This window comes from Notechis scutatus, chromosome 3 (genome assembly GCF_049901735.1).
Source record: "Notechis scutatus isolate UNSWTSFEM ecotype Mainland chromosome 3, rNotScu1.2, whole genome shotgun sequence".
NCBI classification, from domain to species: Eukaryota; Metazoa; Chordata; class Lepidosauria; order Squamata; family Elapidae; genus Notechis; species Notechis scutatus.
This window is the reverse complement of record NC_142011.1, coordinates 150,442,453-150,467,463: the sequence shown is the minus strand read 5'-3', so window position 1 is coordinate 150,467,463 and position 25,011 is coordinate 150,442,453. Positions and strand designations below refer to the sequence as shown.

General features: G+C 36.8%; 1 protein-coding gene across 5 annotated transcripts in view; it reads right to left on the bottom strand.

Moving 5' to 3' along the window:
* Window positions 1–25,011, bottom strand: part of MBP (myelin basic protein) — a 126,568-nt gene that overhangs the window by 22,517 nt on the left and 79,040 nt on the right. For all 5 annotated transcript variants that reach the window (XM_026669924.2, XM_026669925.2, XM_087961450.1 and 2 more), the window contains exon 4: window positions 10,692–11,122. In XM_026669924.2, the coding sequence (XP_026525709.1) occupies window positions 10,692–11,122 (431 nt within the window). The remainder of the gene's footprint in view (window positions 1–10,691; window positions 11,123–25,011) is intronic.

The window sequence follows — 25,011 nt, the reverse complement described above, 5'->3', positions numbered from 1 at the left end:
TTCAGAAAGTTTTCTGATAATATTTCTTTCAATATTTAGTTAAACTAGAAAAGACTGGAACATATAATTTATTAGTAGGGTTACTGAATTTGGGCTGCAGATCCCTGACAAACCACTAGCTGGCAGCAACAATCTACATTCGTCTTGAAACTTTGTTTCCATTTAGTGATTATTCATTGTTTTGCAGGCCATATTTAATAGCTCTTGTATACTTTGAGATGACTTAGAAGGGAAGCTTCAGAATATGTGGAAGCATCAGTACATTTTTAAAGCAGCTGCATCTTTTCTCAATTGTTTCCTTAAAGCAACCATATCTTTAACATGGCTTTTTCTAGTGGCTGTAGTTGTGTAGTTTAAAGTGCCTCTTTTGAATCAATTGGAAGCATACACCACTCAATATTATGTTATCTGTGTTATTCTAGGGCGTTATCACTTTGCATTGGACATTATATAGAACAATATTTGTGTTCATGTCTGAATGAAATTACTGTTTCCAAAATTAACTTCCACTTTCTCATTTAATATAGCCAACATTTATTTAATTGCTCTTTCTGAGGTGTTTCTGCCAAAAATGCTGCTGAAGAAAACCAGCAATCACATGAAGATAAAATATGAGTGGCAACAAAAAAAAGCAAAATAAAGTAATACCCAGCTTAAATGTTCCTGAGAAAGTCAGATTGGATTATTGGAATACATGTTTTAGGTGTACCCAAACTGGAATATTGAAAACCACTCTATTTGTTGAAGTTTCTTTGAAATCTACTTCTGTTTCAGAATGCAATTTCAAGATTGTAGATGAGTAGTTTCAGGCAGGATCATATCATATCTTTCTACAAGGGCCGCAATTGCTACCTGTGTCTTCCTGGGCATAATTCAAAGTATTTGTTCAAGATTTCTCAGGAGCCCCCTCTTCCAGTACCAGTCAGTCTTGATAGAGAGATCCTTCTAGATATGTTTATATGGTTGAGGTAAGAAAAAAGACTCAGTAACTGAAACTAAACTTGTTACTTCATGCTTGGAAGCGATATTCTTCTACTGGTATGCAGTATTTCAGCCACAGGCAAAGATATCCTTTTATAAGCAAACCATTTCTTCCCTGGTAACTTAAATGTTAGTAGAAGCCATTTTATCCCTCTGCTAGATTTACAATTCTTATTAAATAGTTTTGTGTGTTTGTTTTGACTTTCAAATATGTTAAATTTGGTGGTGGTTTAACTGCTATAAGTTACCCTAAATTGCCCTAAGTAATTAGTATGCATTGAAAACATAAAAAAATAAAACATAAAAACAAAATAAGTAGAAGAAAACATAAAAAATTGTGTTTTTGTAAACATTGACAGTGGAAGAATCCTCTTGAATATAATGTATTTGCCTGCTGCTGGAAAGACAATGGGGAAAGAGCAAATTTGTGTCATGGGTAAGAAGTTCCAAATTTTAGGAGTAGCTACTTAGAGGGCCCTGAATTTTCACCAAGACTGCCTCCCACAAGTGATAAGCTCAAGAGAAATGCTTCTTCCAAAGTCCCTTTATGGGACATTTCAGTTCTTTCAGATGCACCACCTATATAGTAATAATTTTCATAACTAGTCCCTAAACATCTGCCTGGAAACAGAACTATTAAATATTACATGATAATTACAATGGATCCTGTTCAGACATTCAATTGCAAATTTCTACATCAGATGGAGTTTTCAACTACTTTTCAAAGTTAGCTTCAACTCAGTGATCATATATAGGTAGTCCTTGCTTTACAACCACAACTGGACCCAAAATTTCTGCTGCTAAGCAAGACAGCTGTTGACTATGTTTAGCCCCATTTTACGATTTTTCTTGTGGCGGTTTTTAGCTGTAGTTTTTAACTCAGCAATATGGTTGTTAAGTGAACCTGGGTTCCCCACTTCCTCAGCTTGTCAGAAATGATCACATTACCCCATGGCACTGCATCGTCAGAAATACATGCCAGTTGGCAAAAGTGTCCAAATTTTGATTGTGTGACCATGTGGAAGCCACATCATTAAATGAATAGCTGTAAGTTGAGGAGTACACATGCATATGCCACATTCACCCATGGACATCATTAAAGAAGATGGTATGTCCTGCTTCTCTTTCTAATTGCACCTTAAAGGGGAGAGATTTAAACTGGCTTTGGGCCATCCTGATTAGCGATTTTCAGCTACAGCCAATGCGCACTCACTCACTGGCATCATGCATTGCTTCTTGTCCTGCCTTCTGGTGCTTTTACATATGAGGTGTGCTTCCCTGTTGGCTGCATTCTCAGAAGCAATGTTTAGTTCACATGGTGCAAAACTGAATGGGACTTAATGAATAGGCTGCATTGATCAGTGCTAATCGCAACAGTTCTTACCAGAGTCAGGTTGTATGAATACATAACTGAGATAGGTAAGAGGATGACTTTCTTCTGAGGTATGTTGGGGATATTTTGTTTGCATTGCATTATTTTTTCTTCCTAAAAGGATAAACACTGTTTAATATTTAGTAGAAACATGTATTTATGCATTTATTTAATGTATTTATATGCTGCCTCAATAAGAGAATTGCTCTGGGCAGCTCCCATTAAAACTACAATGTAAAAACAACCTCATTATAAAAATAAAAATGCATCACAACAAATATAAAAAATAGATGGCAACAACAGTTCAGCTCAGAGAAAGGCTCTAAAATAGGATTCTCACTCTTTAGAAATATATGGAAAAGTGGCAAAGAGTGAGCCAGACAGTTTGCCCCAAAGAGGCTAATCTACCATTGACACTGCTGTTTCTCCCTGGTAGGTCTAATTGGTTGGGTCAAAATTGGCTAGAAAAGGCAGCCCTGAGGAGATCAAAGTGCCAAGCCATGGATTAAATAAGTTGCCTAAATTAAATCAGAAATCAATTGGCAACTAAAGCATGGAGTTTTGTGCTCTCAAATTTGGGTAAGTATTTCCTTACTTCTAGAACAGAAAGCCTCATAAATAGAAGAAGGTGAATTTGGGTCCTATAGGACATTGAATTTGGACTGGAGGCAGAACCATTGTGTACAAAAGTATGCTGCATTCCCATATATTTGTTTGGAATTATTACAAAACATTAAAAACACACAACATAAAAATTGGGCACATACAAATAACTTTTTGGGATGAGCAGGGAATCCCCACCCTGTTTATTTATGTGGTATTGTGCAAAAAAAAAATTATATGGTATTGTACAAAATTTTGATAATATACATTTTAATCCTGAGCCTATAGTATTATTGCAGATTACCAGATTTATTAAGAACTAGTAGCTAATATGTAAAAGCTGTATCTATAGCATTCTTCTGCATATGGGCAGCTATAAGTCAAATTCATTGTATTTTTGAAATTGTGTTTAGTAGTGAAACTCCTTCTTTCTCCTTTACTGTTGCTTGGACGTCTTGATTTTTGGCTTCAGAAAGCAAAAAAGATTGGAATTTGTCATGCAATTTGCCTAAATGACAACCTCCAACCAGTGGAGGTTCCTTCCAAAAATGCAGTAGTGGTTACCATCTTGAGTGGTTTTAATTTGAGGGAGGATAAAGCTAATCACTTGGGCTGTATAGCCACACCAGTAGCAATGTGCTTTGCTCTACCAGTTGCTGAGTAAAAGTAACATGAAAGCATGACTATATTCCTATCCTATACACTGTACTCATGTCCTATTCATGTCCTACTCCTGGATTTCTTATTTATGTCTGGAAAACATTTCAAATATCATTCAGAGGTCTGCATCAACATTAGCAGATTCCAAATGAGCTGGTTGATAAGCAGAGAATCTTGATTCACAACTTCAGTTGATGTGACTTTCTCTTAAAAAGCAGCATATTTACTTTTTAACATTTTTTTGTTTTGAATCATGCCCTGAAGTATTAGAGTTTTTCATTTGTGTATATGCAATACTTCTCTATTATGAATTCTATCATCTTATGCTGCAGGACATTTGAATCCGCAGATTCAACTCAAAGGGGGAATGTTAATGAAAGATAGTGTTGTTTACAGAAATATTTTTTCTTATACCATAGTTTTCTTTAAAGAATTTCTGGCTTGCTAGTTAATTAAAAAAAAATATAGGATTAATTTTCATGCTTGCTTGGAGAGCTAGAGAGTTGGCTGTCAGAAGTAAGGCATTTCATGTGGGAGGGAAATTATATATATATATCTTTACCTTTTTTCTTGACATCAAAACATTGGTTGAACTTCAGCTAATGTGACTGCAGAATCTTCTCTTGTTTTTGCCCAAGGATACATTTCCCCAGATTTAATCTTTAGAGGTTGTATGTTGAGAGTGGGGTTATTTTTTTTCTATTTTTCATTTCTTCTAATCACTAACCCCAATAAAGAGCAGTTTGAACTTGTCAGGGTCTGAACTGATTTGAATATTAGACCAAGATTAGAAGACCAAATGATGGTTTTCAGTTAGGTTTAGATGGTAATAAGTATAGTTAAAATCACAATTTATGACTACAGTGGGAAAAAGAGTGGTTTCCATAAAGAACACTATAGAAAAATCCAGCAAGAGGCAAGCACATTTTGTAGCAATCTCTGAAGACTGAATTATTACATATCAGCGGTGTGTACATTCTGAGGGTTTATTTATTTATTTATTTAATTGAGCCAAACTGTAAACCCCTTTAACATGATCCGTTTTATTTGAAGCTTGCTACAGTTATCTATTTTACATGTTGGTGTTCTTTTCACCTCAAATCAGCTATCTTTCAAAGCCCACAGTTCTTGATCCCAATCAACACAATACAGTATGAAAACATATGACAATGACCATAAGATATTAATGTATTAACATAATGTATTAACTACTTAGTACACCATTTTGCAGTGAGAAATGTATTTAAGAAGTCCTTTACCAATTCTTATGAAGATCAAATATTGAAACAAAATCATGTTAATCACAAACTCTGGAAAGGTAGTATCATTGATTATATATTTTACAATGCTATAATTTATATCTCAGTCACACAAAATCTACAAGAGTTTTATAGACACAACAAAGAAAAAGTCACAGTACATCATTTCTTTCAGAATATATATACATATTTAAAAACTTAAGAGTGAAAACAAAAAGGTGCTATTGATGTAGCTAATTTCTCCAAATATGTTGCAATGAAAGTACATTATAGCTATTACTATTAAACTGAAACAAATGCTTTGCTTTTTTTACTTTCTATTTTACTTTCCACTTTGAGTAGTCTGAGATTAAATAAGAAATCCCTGGTGAACCACAACTTCTGACATCATTGGAATTGTTGAACCAATAAATTGCAGTTATAAGTTTTATAACAATTAAACAAATTGAAATGATAATGTGCTATTTTAATCTTCTTCTGAATACCCCAAGTAGAAACCGAAAGATTCTCTGGTTTATTCAAGGCTTGTTGCAAAGAGAGGAGTAAATATGGAAGGTATTTATAAAAGGACAATGAATATTTTAGCTTAATAAATCAAGATATGATTGTCTGAATGTGACTTACATCATTCAATTCATATTAACAATGATCAAACATATGTTGTGAGAAAAAAACCCCAAGCTTTTTATTCCTGAAATATTCCTGCCCAGTTTCTTATTGACCAAATGTGATTACCTGAAGCTTAACCATAACTATTTCAATTGATTTTACATGCACCTATTTTTGAGAATGTAATCGTATAAAAGATTTAGACGCTACATTAAATACAAAATGTGTCTGCTATGTCATTAAACCTAAAAAATTCCAGTAATGTTTTCACCGGCGCATACCTCCTGAGTAGCAATAGAGTTGCTAAGCTGAAATAGTTTAGAAGCTGACATTTCATTGGAATCTGGATTGACAAAGTCATTCTAGAGTGCAGCCTAACTCTAAACGGTCTTATGCTGGGTTTATAAAAGGAACTGGTGCCATTTAGAAAAAAATCCACCCCTTCCAATTAACTGCTACAAAATAAAATACAAATGAAACTGAGTCTCTCAGTTTGTACCTTGTTTGCTTTAACCACTATACCAAACTGGCTCTCAATAAGTTATTTAGAAGCTGTATTGATAATTAGGTCAATGAAAGATCTCAAAGTTTCATGCCACAAAGGTGTGCAGAGACAGTATTTGCATTCTGGGTAGCTAACTCATAGAAATCTTTAGGACCATCCCATAACTGTTATGGGCTTGAGATGACGAACTAATTTTGAATGGTTAATAAAATAATAATCTTAGTAAAAAAGTATCAGAAGGTAATACTTCGATGTAAAGAAATAATTTTATGTTCTATCATGAAAACAGAATCATTTTTCAAATGACACAAGCATCTAATCCAGCTTTCTAAAATCATCCATTGAACTGACTCTTTGATATGATAATGTATGATTCACTTCAGTGAATCTTAGTGAATGCTTGCTTAAATGTCTGGAAACACCGTGTTTGGCACTACATGCCTCATTTCCTCCCCTGCTATATTCTATAAAAATGTTATTTGGAATTAAGAGGTTTTGAAACTAAACAGACTTATAATAATAATAATAATAATAAAAATATCTCTGTGCTGCACTATAGAAACATGAATAATGGAAGAATGTATTATGAATGGCTGAGTTTGTAGAAATGGCTAAATTGTTTAATTAGACAACTGCATTACTTTTATAAAAGACTGGAAACATTTTACAATGGTTTTGCTGAAAATGAATAAAAATGAACTGCTGATTTCAGGATGCATTGATTAAAAAAAGCTAGTTTATGGGAAGAAAAGAGCTATGATATGCAATATAGGAGAGTGGAGGTGATAATTGCTATGCTTGCAACAGCTGCAAAGAAAATCAGAAATGGCTTCTTTGGCTACCTTTCTTTTTCCATTTTTATTATGGTTCACTTTTTCTTTTATCCCTTTATGATCTGTTTCTTATTCTATTTATTTTACATTTCTGTAGTTTTTAAAATCTTCATAAGACCTTCTTTTAATAAAAAAATATTTATAAAAATACCCTTCTGTGTCAACTGGATATTCATTTTAAATTGTTGAGACCATTTGACTGGAGGTTGCCATCCAAGATACAAATAGCCAGCTTACTCTTCCTTAATGCAACTAGGGTGAAAGGCATCTTTGGGGAAGCAGTTATCCTTTCCCATTCCATAAAATTCATTAATAGGGTTTCTTCAGAAATGCAGTTGTTCATGTTGCAGTTGCTTGATTTTAGAGATAATCTGAGGTCAATTTATATGACAATCAGACCAACAATTTCAAACTTCAGATTTGTTCTTTATTAACTGTAATTTCCTCTCTCGCTGTGTATATATTTAAGATGATATATAGGTGATTTGGGTCCTACCACAAAGAAGCCTACAGCTATATATTCATTTTCATGCCTTTTATTATTTTTCTATCCCTTCCTTTCACGTTTCTTAAATAACAAGGTAGCAGAGAATCTGCATCCTGCAAAGATGAAGAGGAGGTAGAAACAAAGTAAGTATTCTTCAGGCTTTCCTTCATCCCACTCTCTTTAAACAAAGCATATTATTATTCAAACATGTGTATTTTTCATCCCTGGATATTAATAAGAAAATGTCTCTCCCAAAGAATTTATAATGTTCTTTCACTGAATGTCAGCAGCTTCTCTGGACAAAAGGGTAACTGTGTTTGCTGCATTCCAATGTTCACTGATGTGGGCAGATCAGTTATATAAACTAGGATTGCATTGCTTGGGGAAAAGATTTAGCATATTCCTCTAACCATCATCCTAAGTTACAATGAACTCTGGCAATCCTTTCCAACTGAGTTTAGATAACATTTCTGGTAGCTCAAGAAGCTCTTCCTATCTTATAATTTTACAAATCCAAAATACTTTTCATGTAAATAGGATCTGAAATTTTATCAAGGTATGTAGTCATAATTTTAGTTTAATGCTTGTTCCATTTGAAAAGAGGTCTTGAATATCATGGTATGTGAGAATGACCTTGGGAGTCAGGTGAACGATTAGATAAGAACGATTAGATAAGAGGCAGCTGAGCCCACAAAAGGAAGAGATGCATGATAAACACCTCAGAAGGGACCCTCCTTAGCTTCTTGCACTGTAAAAGTGAGGGGGAGATAGGTACTTTCTGACAGGCAAGATTCTCTTAATGTAACTTTACAATAAAGATGGAGTGTGTACTCATGAGTGTTTTTCTTGTCTGAATTACTTCTCAGGATTGACAGTGAGTTTGCTCCCGCATGATTCGGAGTGCCCAGTTATTTTCTTCTTTGAATACAAGATGCAGTATAAGGGCAGCAAGATATCATTTTCCAGATGCTTTCAAAATTTTACAGTGCTTGTTTGTGTTAACTATTTATATACAATAACTAGACACATTTAATAGGGGGATACAGTGTATTTCCAGCTATTCTGACATATTTATGGACAAACCCTTTTCTGCCACTCACAAAAGTCTAGAAAGTCTAGAATGACAATAATCCTATGTTTTCCTAAAAGCATAAACATGCACATATAGTATTAACAAAAGTTTATAGCACTTACTGAATTAACTTCCAGTTTTGAATTTCTCCTGGAATGGATTCCTAGGATACTCTTTCATTACCAGCATTATTATTTCAGAGAATAACACTGTTGCACAATGGCATAGCCATTTGTTAATGGTTTTGTCTCAAATACCGACAGTCCAGCATTTAAAAGCAGATGTTCTGTTCCAGCTAGACAATATTTGGAACTGTTTATAGCTTTTTAGTTTCTGTCCTTGAGGCACTGAGTTTTAGGTTGTGACAATTGAAATGCATCAATGAAGGCAATGGTAACTGACAACGTTAAGCTATGAATCAACCATGAAAAACAATCATATATCATACAAAACTGTTTTTGTCTATGTACAAATCCACTGTACAAGGTAAACAGCAGTTATTGCTCAATACAGAGCTATCTACAGTCTGAAGCAGATTTAATTCCCTACCACTAAGTGCTGGAAATGAAACTTTGTGAACGATGGTGTCTCAAAATCATGACTGATTATGATTATCATAATGTTCTTTTCATCGATCATAAATAGGTAATTTCACAGGCATGCTATATCAGTCAGTTTTGCCACTTCAAAACATTTCCGTATATACAACAGTTATATAACATTGATCAGCCAGGGCAACACAAGGCAATACACAGAGTTTCAGAATTCCTCTGAAAAAGAATCTTAGGAGAGATTTTTAAACTACAGTTGATTGTTCTTGCAGCTACTTTCTTGCTCTCCTCTTTCAAGGGGGTCCCTATAATGTGAGTCCCCTTTTACAAAAGCTAGACTGTGAAGCAATTCAACATCCTATTAAAAAAGAGAGTTACAGTACCCAAACTCATAGTCCTGGCGGCCAAGTACCATGGTATGAAGAATTACTCGTAGAAATAGTCACCTGTATCTTCAACAGTGTGCTAAGTTTCATACTCTCCGATCCCAGCTGAAGTATTTAGGACTGAGATGCACTAAAATATCTTAAGGCTTCTCTATTTCCCCCAAATCAGATTTGATACAGAACAGCAAAGCAACAACAATAAAACCACTATTGAATTTAACTTACAGACAGTAGATATAAATCTACATTGTGGAAATCAATGGTTGAGCACATAAAGAGATATAGTGCCAGAGAAAAGATATTTTTTGCCTAAAAATATAGAATGGAATAAAATACATCAACATGGCTTTTCTTACAGTAATATAAGAAACTGCCTTGCTGCTCCTAAGACTGCTGAGCTATTAGCACACCCAACATTGTTCACACTAACTGGCATTGCTTGTTTGGACTACAGGTTAATGAATGCCTTCCAGTTTGATCAGGGAATGCTACTGGTTAAACATTAAATATAACATTAAAAGACAAAACAACAGGCAAACAAGTTTTTCTTGTATCTCAGCACCTTCATTTTGCTTTCTCTTTATCTTCTTTAAGATACAGATTCCTATCATTTACTTAGGGGCATGAAATTTGCGACTGCCATCCCCACTCAAAAGTAAGAAAAGTTATTTCTCATGTTCCGCCTCAAAGTTGATGTCAATCAAAAATGCAGTTAAATAACTTAATACAGACACAGTCTAACTTTTCCACACTTTTCATTCTGTTTGATGGAAAAGAGAATACTTTGCTCTTACCAGATTTTACATTTGCTCTGCATTACAATAGTCTTCCAACGCTGCCTAGTGCCATAGAATTGCCCAGACATTAAACTAATACACTTTAAACCAAAGTCACTGCATAGAAAGATATCATAGAAGTATTGCATCAAATTACAAACATTCTAGGATTCCTCTCCAGGCTTTCAGAAACTCTGCAAGCAGTGTGATAGGAGGGGGAAAAAAATTCAACAGAAGACTACACACCTTTCTCATTCTACATAGGGTGAGTTTTACAACAAGTGAACAACAAAGATTCTGACTTTTGAAAAATCCTGACAACCAAAACTGAGACATCCAGTTAGAAGATTAAGGAGATTAAGAGAATGTTCCCAGTCAATTGAAGGTTGTTATTATATTTTTTTGTAGGAATATTTTCTAGTACACTATTTTAAACACTGGACTCGTAACCAACATTGTATTAGAACTTGATAGATAACATCCTTTTTGGCTAAGCCAATTCTTGCTCTGTGGAGATTATTCAGTTCTTGTGCTTTTTCTCCCACCCTCCTTTTAGATATCTTGCTGCTAATCTGTTCTCCTTTCCTCTGAGCTCACCTTGCCCCGCCTCGGATAATACTTGTCACCGCCAAAGAATCTGCCCAATGAATCAAGTAGACTTGGTTCCCTGTATCTTCGCGGAGATCCATGTCTAGCATGGTCTATAGTACTTGCAGTTGCAAGTTTGGAACCATGCCGGAAAGAGGAGCGTTTTTGTGAAGCCATCAAATCCGAATTCTCAGAAGCTGCTGCTGCACTGTCTTCCTGAATGGTCTGCAGTTCATCTGATTCAGAGGGCCGATCTTTGAAGGTGTTGTCTTCTCTGCCTGGGGCATCTCGGGAAAAGAGGCGGACCAAATGGGGGCGACCAGTTGTGTCAGCTGGGTTGGCTTCCTTCCAGGCATTCTTTGGATCCACTGTGCCCTTGGAGTCTGTCACCGCTCTGCTCTTAGTGGAGGTCCCATTGTTCTGGTTCACATCTGCCTCTCCTGCAAACAACAAGGATGAGATATGAATACAGGCCTGTGAAAAACAGAATGTTAGAACAATGCTGCTTTCTTCCCCCTTGCCTTGAGTTAGCTGCTTTACACAAAAACCATAGATTATATGCAACTGCAACAGATCTGCCTTTTACTGAACCAAAGACACTATATATATATATATATATATATATATATATATATATATATATATATATATATATATATATATATATATATCATACACATACTATTAAAATTTTATAAATCACAATGTATTACACAAGCTGATATATATGTATTTATTCACTTGAAGTCAGTCATTAGAAAGACAATGTTCCTCAACTGATTGTTAAAGTAAACTACTGTATTACCAGAAATTGCTAATGATTTCTAATTTAGAACTTAAGACGAATCATATTTAAATGTACCATGTATCTCTTTATTAAATTTCAAGATTTTATCCTTTAACAAAATCCCATGAAGCTTCCTGTCTGTTACACAAATGCTGATTTTTTTTCCTGGTGTGATTGATTTCCACTGATATTAACATGCAAACTAATACGTGGCATTTCTTTAAATAATGATAAACCGCACGTGGTTGCTTCTGTTGCTTTTACTTGTATTCCATTTTTTTCTGATGCTTTCATGTGCTTTTCAGTTTGTTATGAAGAAGCAAAGGAGCCTGATTGATGAACATTTGTGAAAACCCTCATCATTGCAGAAAGCATTTCAAGTTATTAATACCTGGCCTATGGCAATAAATTATATTAACATTCTAAATGTACAATATAACCTTTCCTTATGATTTCACAATATGTTCCTCATTTGGAACTGATAGACTAGTGCCCTGTTTGCCGTAGTGACAACATTCAATCAAGATAGCAGTGGCATTTTAAAAATTCTGACTGTCACTCTTATTTTAAGGTGCAATGCTTCACTCAATAACAGCTGCCAATTTTAATTGCATGAAATATGGCATTAAAATTAGTTTTGCTTCATCACAACAGCCCCAATTAAAGCTTTGGAGAAAGGCCATGTTCATTAATAATATTTCTGCCATCTTCCTTAACTTCAGCCACTTTTTTTTTGCTGACTCTAAATGTATAAAATTACAATAGATATCTTGTAATTGAGCATAAATTTTGTTACATGGAAACTTTGAGGCTGAAATGAAAATCAGATACTAAGATTCTATGAAAAAAATATAATTTTACTTGTTAACACTAACCAAATTCTATACCATAATACACATTCATGAGAGAAAGAAAAAGAACAATGAAGATATTGTGTCTAATTAAATGCATTAACAAAACACCAGAGCATCTGCATGCTAATATTTTTACTACAGTTGTGCTTTTGTAAGTGAATGCATTTAATTCTGGACAACAATGGAGGACATTTGTGTCACAAAAGAAGCTTCTCCAAATCCCAGCAAGACTATCTTGTGTCGTTCTTTAGTAAAGAAGATATACACTGACAGTTTTTATTCTCCTATTCCTTGTGATGGGGGCATAATTGCTATGGTATAGCATAATGTGATTTCATAGTATAATTGTAGATATATTTACTGTAGAATATAAGGTTCTCTTTTGCAAATGAAACTAAAATGGGATTCTAAAAATAGGTTTTGTACAGCCCAATCAACAAGGGGTGGGTAGCATAATTCAAAGGACTGTAGCTAGTCAACCAATATTTTCCTTGTTGCGAACTGCTATGCAGTGAAGCAACAAAAAACTGACATTGTAGGACTACTTATGATGGGGAAAAAACTTTGGACAGTGAAGACAAGATGCTAATCACACAAAAGTACCCCTTGGCACCATGCTTATAGGTGCTTCTCTTGAGGCTTGGAGTTAGTCCCATCAACCTCTTTTTAAATATTCTTGTTTATAAGAATTAATAATTAAGTGGGAAGCCATCTTACTGTAAAGCAAAGTACTAGCCTCCAACATAGTCTCTTCTCAAACATTCTAAGAAAATAAGAATGGTGGGCTCAAACCTACCACTCTGGGCATATTTGTTTGCAAATTGGCGCAGATGACCAAATAATATATGAAGTAAACTGGATGGTCAAGAGAAGGGTACAAACCCCTGGCTTGTAGACTGGCACTGATCCATGGCATGCCAGAAACTTGGTCGCATAAATAAAGCCCCATCCATGGGATATAGGCAGCACCCGAAACTACCTCCTCCTTCGGTCTCTGGAAAAACCTCTTCCCACAGAACTGGTCCCTGGTGCCCAAAAGGTTGGGGACTGCTGTCCTAGAGGACACATGGGTCTTTTCTGCATGGCAATGTCCACAACATGATCTCAGAATTCCAAATATGCCCATCAGCTCAATAGATTTACATTCAAACAGAAAAATTACAACTTAATTTTTCTATGGATTGGGTGACTATCAAAATTGGTCAGCTCCAAATATGCAGGGTAAGAGAAGATGTATTAGTGAAGTTAATCAACAATCCCTTCAGTTCCCATGAAAAATATATTTGAAGAATGCACATAATTTAATATAGCAGCATAAAAATAGCCCTGCTGCACCAGGCCAAGGCCTACTTTAGTCTAACACTAACATTTTAGATGACTTACCTTGTCAGAGGTTGACCCTGTTCTTTGTAGCATCCTGCTTTCTGACTTAAGATTTTTTTTTTCTGAGTGTTAGACAATCTTCAAAACATACTTATTCCCCACAGCTCTGAAGGCTGCCTTACTTAGTTGGATTGTAAATGTTTTTTGATTGTATTTCTATTGATTGGTACTGTAAATTGCTGTCAACTCTTTCAGAAAAGCCAGGCAGGGAACAGACAACACAAGGACTACTTTATTTTTATAGCTTATATTGACTCTTGAAAGCCTGCCAGAGTTTGATCTTTCTTCATCTTCTTACAATAAACAGAATCAAGGTAGAGTTTCTTCTTTCTCAGGACTGAATTGTTATTTATTGTACTTAACAGTTCTTATGTTTTCCCTGTTCAAGATCATCTCCATAAAATGGAGGGTTATGAATAATTGTACAAATAGGCAAATACATGTTATTTTCAGTGTGACCAATCAGATGCCTCTTGAGGGCTCTCCAGCAAGAACAGACACATAGCTCTCTTCCCTTGTGGTTCCCCTAAAAGTGGTATAGGGATGCATGCTACAGATGTTTTACATGAAACTTACAAAATGAGATTTAAATTTTCCTTCTGGATTCAAAATTAGTCTGTCCGTAGAAACAATGATTATACCCAAGATCAATCTATGAATACAAAGACTATACATTTCTGATGTTAACACAAGAACACATTCCCCCTGAATTGCTTTTGACGTTGGTACCTGCTGCCTCCCTTGAGTTTATTTGTGGTGCTATTTCAAATTTCATTACAAGAAAAAATACATGGCATGAAAAAGCATTCAGGAAAAATAAATTACCGTCTGTCAAATGTGGCTTAAAGATTTGGAAGAAAACTTCTGGCTCTTCACAGATTTTCACACAGTAGGGGAAATATGAACTCCTGCTGAGATGAGATTGAAAAAAACAGCCCTAAAGCAAGATTCTGTAGCGTACACCTAATGACTTTGTTTTCTAACTAGTTTTGGCTTGGAAGTTGGTTATTTAGAGTATGGTGTAGGGAGAGAAGGAGCAGAAAACAAAAGTCTGTGGTAATAGGTGGTGGGATTTGCTATGGCAGTAATTTGGAATGTATGAAAAGCATGTGGCAGCCATCCATATCACCCCACAGAGACCTTAAACAAATACACACATACAAACTCTGAATCCAAGACTTTTCAACAAGGAAGTTCTATTAAAACACCCACAGATTTCAAGTAAATGTAATCTTTTGTGTTTCTGGAACATGTAGTTTTTTTTTAAAAAAATTAATTCTAGCATTTCATAGCAGAGTTCATAAATAGTGCAATGATAATATGTATTTTCTGGGATCCTTTACCTGTAGGAGTTTGTCTCCTACTTTTCAGAAGAAAGCATAAAATGTTCTTCTTCTATAAGATATGCTCCAGCCAAGGAATGCTGCTTCATTTTGATATTGGTATTAAATAACCTAAATTGACAATCTTACATATGGAAGAAACCCTCAGACTGGCAACCCAATTTGTGACAGTAAGTTACACAGAATTAAGGAATTGTCTCCCAAACCTCCATTTTTTTATTCCATTGAATGTCTTAGGGCTTCTTCATGAGACCCTGGAACATTTTTGGAAGTAAACTTACCAGGACACTTTGAAGCATTCTCTCGACAAGAATAGGTAGACATCAAACACACACACACACACACACCACACACATTTTAACCAGATACTATGATATAGATATGGAGTTGATCAGTTGGAAAATATAGTGAAAATTATTTATATAAATAAAGAACAGAGTCTTGTCAATTATGTTAGTTTCTATCTAAGATGGTTTTGGGATAGGGATGCAACTTAGTAATTTTGTATAGGTTAACTCCAATTCCTATTACAATATAATTTTTACCTTTTAAGATGTTAAAACCTTGTTTTTATGGTGATTATTTTGAAAGTGTGCTAGAGAATTGCTAGATACTCTTTTTCCTTTGAAGAATTTAATTTCTTTTAAAAAGTTCTATTAAACTTACCAAATATGATTATTTGTTGCTGTTAGACTTTATAATTGCTGTATTAATATTCTTTATGTTTAATTAGGAATTGCTCACAAAAAATAAAATAAGAATGATAAAGATAGTACTAATAGTAGTAAGCAGCAGTAATAAGAACTGCAATATATTTTTGCATTAAACTTTAATATGTATGGTAAGTCTTTAAAATAAACACTGATTTTAAAAATATGGATCTGAAACAACCAAGTGTAAAAAAGTTTTTAATGTTAAAAATAAATTATTTTTTAAAATGGATACCTTATTTTTTGCACATTTAGAAAAGATGGAGAAAACTGAGAATTTCTGCTGTTCCAGTTGGGTGTATCATAACATGGCCTAAAAATGTGAAAGGAACCTTCAAAATAATTTTGAAAATTGAAAAGAATATTGTTCTGCAGAAAATCTATTTCAGAGCCACCAGAGAGATATAGGTAGTTTTCAACTTACAACCACAATTGGGGCCTGAATTTCTATCGCTAAGTGGAGCAGTAACAAAGCAAGAAACTACATGACCACAAATCAAGAACAGGGATCTCTAAGCACCCTGGATGACCAAGGAAGTCCAGCGCCTCTTGCATGACAGGACCAAGGCCTTTAGGTCCGGTGATGGGGCAAGATACAGTGTTGCCAGAGCTAATCTGAAGAAAGGTATTCGGAAGGCCAAGACTGATTATAAGAGGAAGATTGAGGATAATTTTTATAGCAATAACATGAGGCAGGTGCGGCAAGGGATTCAACAAATTACAAACCATCAACTGACCAATGTCATCCCTGCTGAGGGGGATGCTTCATTGGCAGAGGAACTGGATCATTTCTTTGCTCGCTTTGAAGTAGAGACATCAGAGACAGATAAAACACAACTACCAGCCAATTGTAGCCCCTCACCTCATTGTGGAGGAACAGGAGGTGAGGAGCATTCTGAGGGCTGTGGACCCTAGAAAGGCTGCCAGTCCTGATGGTATCTCTGGCCGAGTGCTTAAAGACTGTGCTGATCAGTTGGCTGGAGTCTTCACCAGGATCTTCAATTGGTCTTTATCCCAGTCCACGATTCCATCTTGTTTGAAGGCTTCCACCATTATTCCGCTGCCAAAGAAGTTCCCTATCAATAACCTCAATGATTACAGACCAGTGGCACTCCTATTATCATGAAATGCTTTGAGAAATTGGTCTGCTGGCACATCATTTCTGGTCTTCTGCATACATTTGATAAACACCAGTTTGCATACAGAAAAAATAGATCTACAGAGGACGCTATAGCCATCACTCTTCACACTCCTCTGACTCATCTAGAACAGTGGGAGGGTTATGTGAGGATGCTTTTTGTGGATTTTAGTTCTGCATTTAACACAATTCTTCCACATAGACTAGTGTCTAAACTTCTGGACCTTGGGCTTTCTAATTCAATCTGCCTTTGTATTATGGATTTCCTGTCTGGCTACTCACAGAGGGTCAGATTAGGTAATCATACCTCTTCAGCCCTTATTCTTAACACTGGTACACCACAGGGTTGCATGTCGAGTCCCTTACTCTATACTCTTTATGTGCATGACTGCATTCCCACTCACGTTAGTAATACTATTGCTAAATTTGCAGACGATACAACAGTGGTGGGACTTATCTCCGGAGGGGGGGGGGAGATGAGTCTGCCTACCAAGATGAGGTGGACCGGTTGCTTTTGTGGTGTGGAGACAACAACTTGGTCCTCAACACCAATAAGACCAAGGAGCTTATAGTGGATTATAGAAAGAACAGATCAGACATCCAGCCCTTGCTTATCAATGGAGACCGAGTGGAGCAAGTGGCCAGTTTTAAGTTTCTGGGTGTTACCCTAAAAGAGGACCTGACCTGGGGTGCCCACATTGCAGCCCTGGTCAAAAGGGCCCAGCAGAGATTATACTACCTGAGGCTTCTCAGAAAACAACAACTGAATGAGAAACTGCTGGTGACCTTCTACCGCTGCACCATAGAGAGCATTTTAATATACTGCACCTCTGTATGGTTTGCCAATTGCACAGTGGCAGATAGGAAAACACTCCAGAGGGTTAATGTCATTGCCCAGAGGATCATTGGTTGCCCTCTCCCCTCTTTGGAAGAGCTTTATAGCTCCCACTGCCTTAAGAAAGTTCAAAACATCCTCAAAGATCCATCTCATCCTGGGAACCCTTTTTTTTGAACTATTACCATCTGGCAGATGGTACAGAATAATAAAAACAAGGAAAATAGGCTGAAAAACAGCTTCTATCCCAGGGCAGTAGCTCTTTTGAATTCTGCTGTATTGTGCAGTGTTGATGTGGTGTCAGGGGTTTCCGTTTCAATGTGTGAAGGGTGAAGGATGTGTGTTTGTGTTTATTTTCATGGTCATGGTCATGATGTGCACTGAAGATGGTATTTGATTTCATTGTACAAGGTGCAATGACAATAAAGTACAGTACAGTACAGTACAGTACAGTACAGTAAAGTAAAGTAAAGTAAAGTAAAGTACAGTACAGTACAGTACAGTACAGTACAGTAAAGTAAAGTAAAGTAAAGTAAAGTAAAGTAAAGTAAAGCAAAGCAGGGGGGTCCCAGGTAAGAAGTGCAAGGGCTGAGGGAGGCCCAGGGAGGCCCAACATAAGACACACAAAAGTTGGTGGTATATGTTGTAATGCAACTCAAAGCTGTAGCTGCCTGTGGAAGTCTCAGCTGTCCCAGTCCAGCGGTGTGGCATAAAGCTGCCTCACCCTGGGAAGCCTCAGTTGCCTTACCTGGTCCAGCAGTGTCTCCCTAAGTCTCCCCATCACTGATGTATCCTTTTTGGGGCACCCTGTACAGTGGCAGTCATCAGCAGAAGTGCCAGGGCTGGAGCTAAAGTAGAGGCCTGGTGCCTTCAGCAGTCTCAGCCAGCTGCCACTGCTCCCAGGCATTTACTTCAGACTTAGGGCCACTGTTGACACTCATAAATGCCACCTCAATCCCCCCCCCATTGTGACCAGCCATTGCAGTATTCTGAAAGGACTCCGTTGCCCCCTGCCACTATGCTCTCCACAAGATGTGCCATGCCCCAACTGACCTTCATTGTTTTTCTCCTGCTGCTGACAGGTGTGCCTGGTCTCTGTGAAGCAACGTCTGACTGTACCAGACCGTCTTTCTGAAGTCATCTCAGGCCATTCTCCGAGCCTCTTACGCTATTTCTTTTCCAAACTGCATATCCCATTCTCATGAATCCTTTGGAAACCTTCTGGTTCTCTCCAAGACTTGTGAGAAAGGAGTGCACGATTTGGAGAAGAAACAAAGACTGTGATTTGGAGAAGGAGGTCTTCCAAAACACCGAGAACAGAGCTCTTGTCATTCTCCAAATAACAAGCCGCTTCTTGTAGGTGTGGGATTTGAGGTAGCATTTCTCAGGGGCAGTGGTGGTGCTGGGACTGAAGTCAGGGCCTTGGGGTGGGGTTGAAGCTACTGAACGCCCTGGGCCTTTTTAGCAGGTAGGTTGCCATGTGACCAAAATTTTGATCATGTGACTTCAAGTGGCACTGCAACAGCCATAATTTCAAGTCTGGGTTGTAAATATAGTTTTTAAGCACCGTTCTAATTTTAAACAGTTGCTGAACAAATGGTCATAAGTCAAAAACTATCTGTAGTCTCTCTCTCTCTCTCTCTCTCTCTCTCTCTCTCTCTCTCTCACACACACACACACACACACACACACACATGCACCATATAAACAGACATATAGATAACATTAGGAGTGTATTTGTCAGCTCTGTTTGGAAGTTAATCACAAATGAAATAAAAGTTAATATTAATATTTTTTTCATTAAATTGCAAAAAATGATCACAGGACCACAGGACACTGCAACTGTCATAAATACATGCCAGTTGCCAAGCATTTTGATCCTATGACCACAGGGGTGCTGCAATGGTCATTAAATGTGAAAATGATCATAAGTCACTTTTTTCAGCGCCATTGTAACTTTGAGCGGTCACTGAGTGATTGGTTGTAAGTTGAGAATTACTTGTATAATGTGGGTGAAAATCAGTGGTGAAATGCTACCGGTTTGGCCCGATTCAGCTGAACCAGCAAAAAATTGCTACCGGTTCAGCCAAATAGGTAGTAAAATAGAGCTCCAACGATCAGCTGAGAAGAGAAAGAAGAGGAAAGCGCAGGGTTGGCCCTCCCACCTGTCCCTGCACTTTTCTCTTATCCTCTCAGCTGATTGGTGCAGCAGAGCCTCAGCTGGTGTTTGGAAAGCCTTTGCGCGCAGGGCCGTTAGGTTCATGCACATGCATGAAGTGAGCAATTACCGAACCAGTAAGGAAACTGGTAGAATCCCGCCACTGGTGAAAATAGAACGATATTTCATGTTACAGCATGGGGGTGAATTTGGAAGTATGAGTGGCTTTTTTATATGGGAGATACTACACCCCAAATTTGGCTTTGAAACAGAAGCTATAGTTTAGAATCTGATTTTGGACAGAAACATTGAATCCAGGAACACAAAAGAAATATAGAGGAATAAGGAGGGAAAATGAAAATACAAAGCTCATTTCTGGGTTAAGTTACGCCATTCAAAATTAATCACCAGAACAAACTTAGTGAATTATATTATTTGTTCCATTTAGCTAAAGGCGGTACCAATGTGCAATGTTAGAAATGTAACATCTAAAATGTTTAAATTTGTTAACAATCACCTTCCAGGTTTTCTTGTAAATTGACCAAATATTTCAGTATGAGGGGAATTGTGTCTATGATAAGTAGATTTACTGTAATGATGCTTTAAAATAACAAATGAAAAACACCTCACTTAAATTCTTATACAATGGACAATGCAAGAAATAATGAACAATGTCTTGTACGCAATGCAAACATATGCACAAAGGCGTTCTTCCAAAGGAATGTTAGAATACTGTCTTGTTAAAAGAAAGAAAAGGCATAGATTGAAATCTGAACCTGGAAATAGCTGGCTTCATAATGCTCCATCTTTACTGGAAGATAAAAATAAAATAAACGAGAACCCTAAACTATAGACCCCTTTTACTTGCATCACAATCCAATTCTTCGGGGTAAGGTGAGAACCATCTGCCAGTGAAGAATGGCAGCTGTAGAAGGGTGAACTCAAAATCTCTTCCTCAAAAATTTATGCTGACCAATTTATCAACTTTAATAACAAAACAAACAATTTCCTACCTTTTATGATAAAAATAAAGAAAAATGTATGTTGACAATAGGCTTACAAAATCAAAGCGACAGGATAAAATTCCTTTTTAAGTTTATTTCACTCTGGATACTTAAAAGTACAATAAAAATAAAAATAAAAAATAGCCATCTAGCAATCCTTCAAATTTGGAGCTCTTTCTTCAACTATTCTGATTTTGGAGTAAGAAATCTTTACATAAAGTACTAAACTGGTTGATACTCTCAAGAGTCCTCTACCTCAGGGGTCCCTAACCACCGGTCCGTGGACCGGTACCGGTCCGCCGAACAAGTCCTACCGGGCCGCTGGCTTGCTGGACGCCGCCATCTTTTTTTGATGAAAAAGTGCTTCCGGTGAGCTTTTCGAAAGCTCACCAGAAGCCGTTTCATCAAAAGAGCTCTGAGCTTTCCGGGAAAGCTCACCGGAAGCATTTTTCATCAAAAAAAGCGCTCGGTGAGCTTTTCCGGGTAAGCTATTTCTCCGAAAAGCTACGCTGCGCCCCATCTTGATGAAAGCCGTGAGGTCACGGAAGCACTTTCATAAAAATAGATGGCGGCGCCCAGCTGATGCCGGTACCGGGCCGCGGCGCCCAGCTGATGCCGGTACCGGGCCGCGGCGTAAAAAAGGTTGGGGATCACTGCTCTACCAGGTCATCACACATAATAACCAATAGCTTGCTCTGCCGGGTATTTGAAGAAAAAAAGATATCCATCTCATTCACCTCCTTGTCAAGTCCTTTGAAGCTTCTGAATGATTTTCAAAGTCTTCCCAAACCAGCTTTCTGCTAATGCTATTCAGTTTATTGGATGTCACAGTTATAATGTCACCTGTAGTGAACCAGTTAAGTGAAACTCTTTGTAGGCAGCACATTGGGCTTCCTCAACTGCTGGAACCTCTTTCCTTGTCTCCTAATTGCTTCTCAGTATGTGACAATTTTTGTGAATGAATCCGGGACCCACAATGATGATGATGTTATTCATTCAGTCGTGTCAACTCTTGGTGATTCTATGGGCCAGGTCTCCATATCTTCTGATCTTGCACTACTTTTTCGAGTTGCTCTATGCTTTGGTTGGTGTCAGCTTTGATGATGTCCAGTCACCATGTTCTTTGATAGCCTCGTTTCCTTTTACCGTTAATTTTTCCACACATAATTTCTTTCTCCAGTTAATTTGCCCACATAACACGGCAAAAATAAGTGAGATGTAGTTTTGTGATTTTGCCTTCCGGTGGCATGCCTGGTGTTATGTGCTCCAGTACTTGCTTGTTAGTCATCTTTGCTGTCCAAGAACCTGGACATACAGACATGCCATTTTGTTGTGCCTACAATTCCCAAAATTCTCCTTTACTGATTTTTTGCTTGACTTCTGAGATCATATTATATAGCTGCTGCAAGTGGATGTTCTCACAAGAAGAAGGACCTTGTTAAATAAGCAGGGATGAATTATAAAAGGCAAGGAAATAGTCAATAAAATCACCAGGGCTGAGAAAATTACAAGTCGATCTGAACAGACAAAACTGGTAAATAAAAATAAAGCCAACACTAAAGCAAAACAACAAGGGAGATTTAAAAATATATACCCTGAAAAAAATCATAGATAAACAAATGGAATAAATTGGGTAGCAGACTCCACACTAAATCTGCCTTACCGAGCTGGAACTAAAAAAAATGTTTTAAAAGGAATACAACTATGAGGGTTTAAAACTAGCCCAGCACATAACAAAATGTCACATTTTAATTTAATGTTTTAGAGGGTTACTGAGACATATCATCAAAAGCAATATAAGTTCAGTGCACTATGAAGTATGAATAAACTTGGAGCACTTTGGCTTCTGTTATTCCCCCTCAAATACATACTTAGAAATTTCACAGACTTTTTATGTATAATTTATGGAATGCTACATAAAAGGAACACCAAGTCTTTTTTTTCACATACTGCACACAGCTGAAGAATTACTCTCCCCAGAAGTTTATTGATGCTTTAGCCTGAATAGCTTCTAGAAAAGCTGCACAACTTTTCATTTCTGGCTTGTCACTCAACAGGGTTACACAAGTGTGGGATAATTATAATTTAAAAGTGCAGTTTGATGTCATTGTATTTAACAACCACAGCATAGTGAATGCCAATGCAGAAGATTTATCATTTTAAAATGCAGATATTTGGATTTTCTATTACCCCTTCATTTGACCCATTACCCTTTAAAATTTTATTTTTAATTACTAAAAGAAATGTATTTCAAAACCTTTAAAATGATTGAAAGCTAGTTATCAAAATATATCCGTTTATTTATTTTGTTTATACTTGACCTCTCTACTTTAACAAATATTCAAAATGGACATACTTATGTCATCTTAAGAGCTCGATTTTTTTCATTTTTATAAAGACAGAGAGTAAAATTAGAAGTAACATTTACAAAATGTCAATGAGCTCTGTTTCAGTTGTTTTTGTATCATTCAACTCTCAGCAACCCTTTTATTTTATTTATTTTATTTATTTGATTTGCCAATTGTTTACAAGATAATAAGTATAAGTGTATACATAGTTGTGAATACATGAAATGGGTACATATAAGAAAAATAAAAGAATAAGAGAAACAATAGGACAGGGACGGTAGGCACGTTGGTGCGCTTATGCACGCCCCTACAGACCTCTTAGGAAAGGGGTGAGGTCAATAGTAGACAGTCTAAGGTTAAAGTTTTTGGGGTTTGGGGAAGAGACTACAGAGTCGGGTAGAGTATTCCAGACATTGACCACTCTATTGCTGAAGTCGTATTTCCTGCAATCAAGTTTGGTGCGGTTTACTTTGAGTTTGTATCTATTGTGTGCTCTTGTGTTGTTATGGTTGAAGCTGAAGTATTCATTGACAGGTAGGACATTGCAATGTATGATTTTATATACCATGCTTAAGTCAGACCGAAGGCGGCGTAATTCAAGGTTTTCTAGTTCTAGAATTTCAAGTCTGGTGGCATAAGGTATTCTAACGAGTAGAAGAGTGGATAACTCTTCTTGTGAAATATTTCTGGACTTTCTCAATTGTGTTAATATCAGATACGTAATGAGGGTTCCAGACTGATGAACTGTATTCGAGTATTGGTCTAGCAAATGTTTTGTATGCTCTGGTTAGTAGTGTGATATTACCAGAGAAAAAGCTACGTAGGATTAGGTTAACAACTCTTAATGCCTTTTTGGCTATGTAGTTGCAGTGGGCTCTAGCACTTAGATCATTAGAGGTGAGTATTCCAAGGTCCTTTACAGAGCTTGGGTCATCAACAAGATCTTGGTTATTCAGCTTGTATTTTATTTTCTGATTTTTTTGCCAATATGTAAGACAGAGCATTTGTTTGTTGAGATTTGAAGTTGCCATTTGTTTGACCATTCAGATACATAGTCAAGATCTTTTTGTAGGGTAGCAGTATTGTCTGTGGTATTGAACAGCTTTACATCATCAGCAAAGAGAACACAATTGCTCTTAATATGATCACAGAGGTCGTTTATGTAGAGTATGAAGAGAGTTGGTCCTAGAACACTGCCCTAGGGGACACCACTATTGACAGGTACAGAATTTGATAGGACGCTCGATTTTGACCATTTGTTGTCTGTTTGACAGGAATGCTTCTATCCAGTTATTCAGTTGTCCAGAGATACCATAGGATTTTATTTTTAGGAGTAGTTTGTCGTGTACCACTGAATCAAAGGCTTTACAGAAGTCTATGTAGATTGCGTCTATTGCTTTGCCTTGGTCGAGTTGTGTCGTCCATATGTTTTTGCAGTGTAAGAATTGCAGATTACAGGATAGTTTTTTCTGAAACCAAATTGTTTATTGGAGAGTAGGTTGTTTGTCTCTAAGTGGAGGATGATGGATTGCTTAATAATTGATTCCATGACTTTACAGGTGACGCAGCATAAGGAGATTGGCCTGTAATTTTCAACTAGGCTTTTTGAAGATGGGGATGACTGTGGCTTGTGACCATAGGTTAGGCAAGGAGCTGGTCCTGAAAATTTTTCAAAGATTATGCTTAGAGGTTTGGCTATGGCAGTGGATAGCTTTCTTAAGAAGTAGCACATATTCCATCCGGTCCAATAGATAGAGATGGTTTTAGAT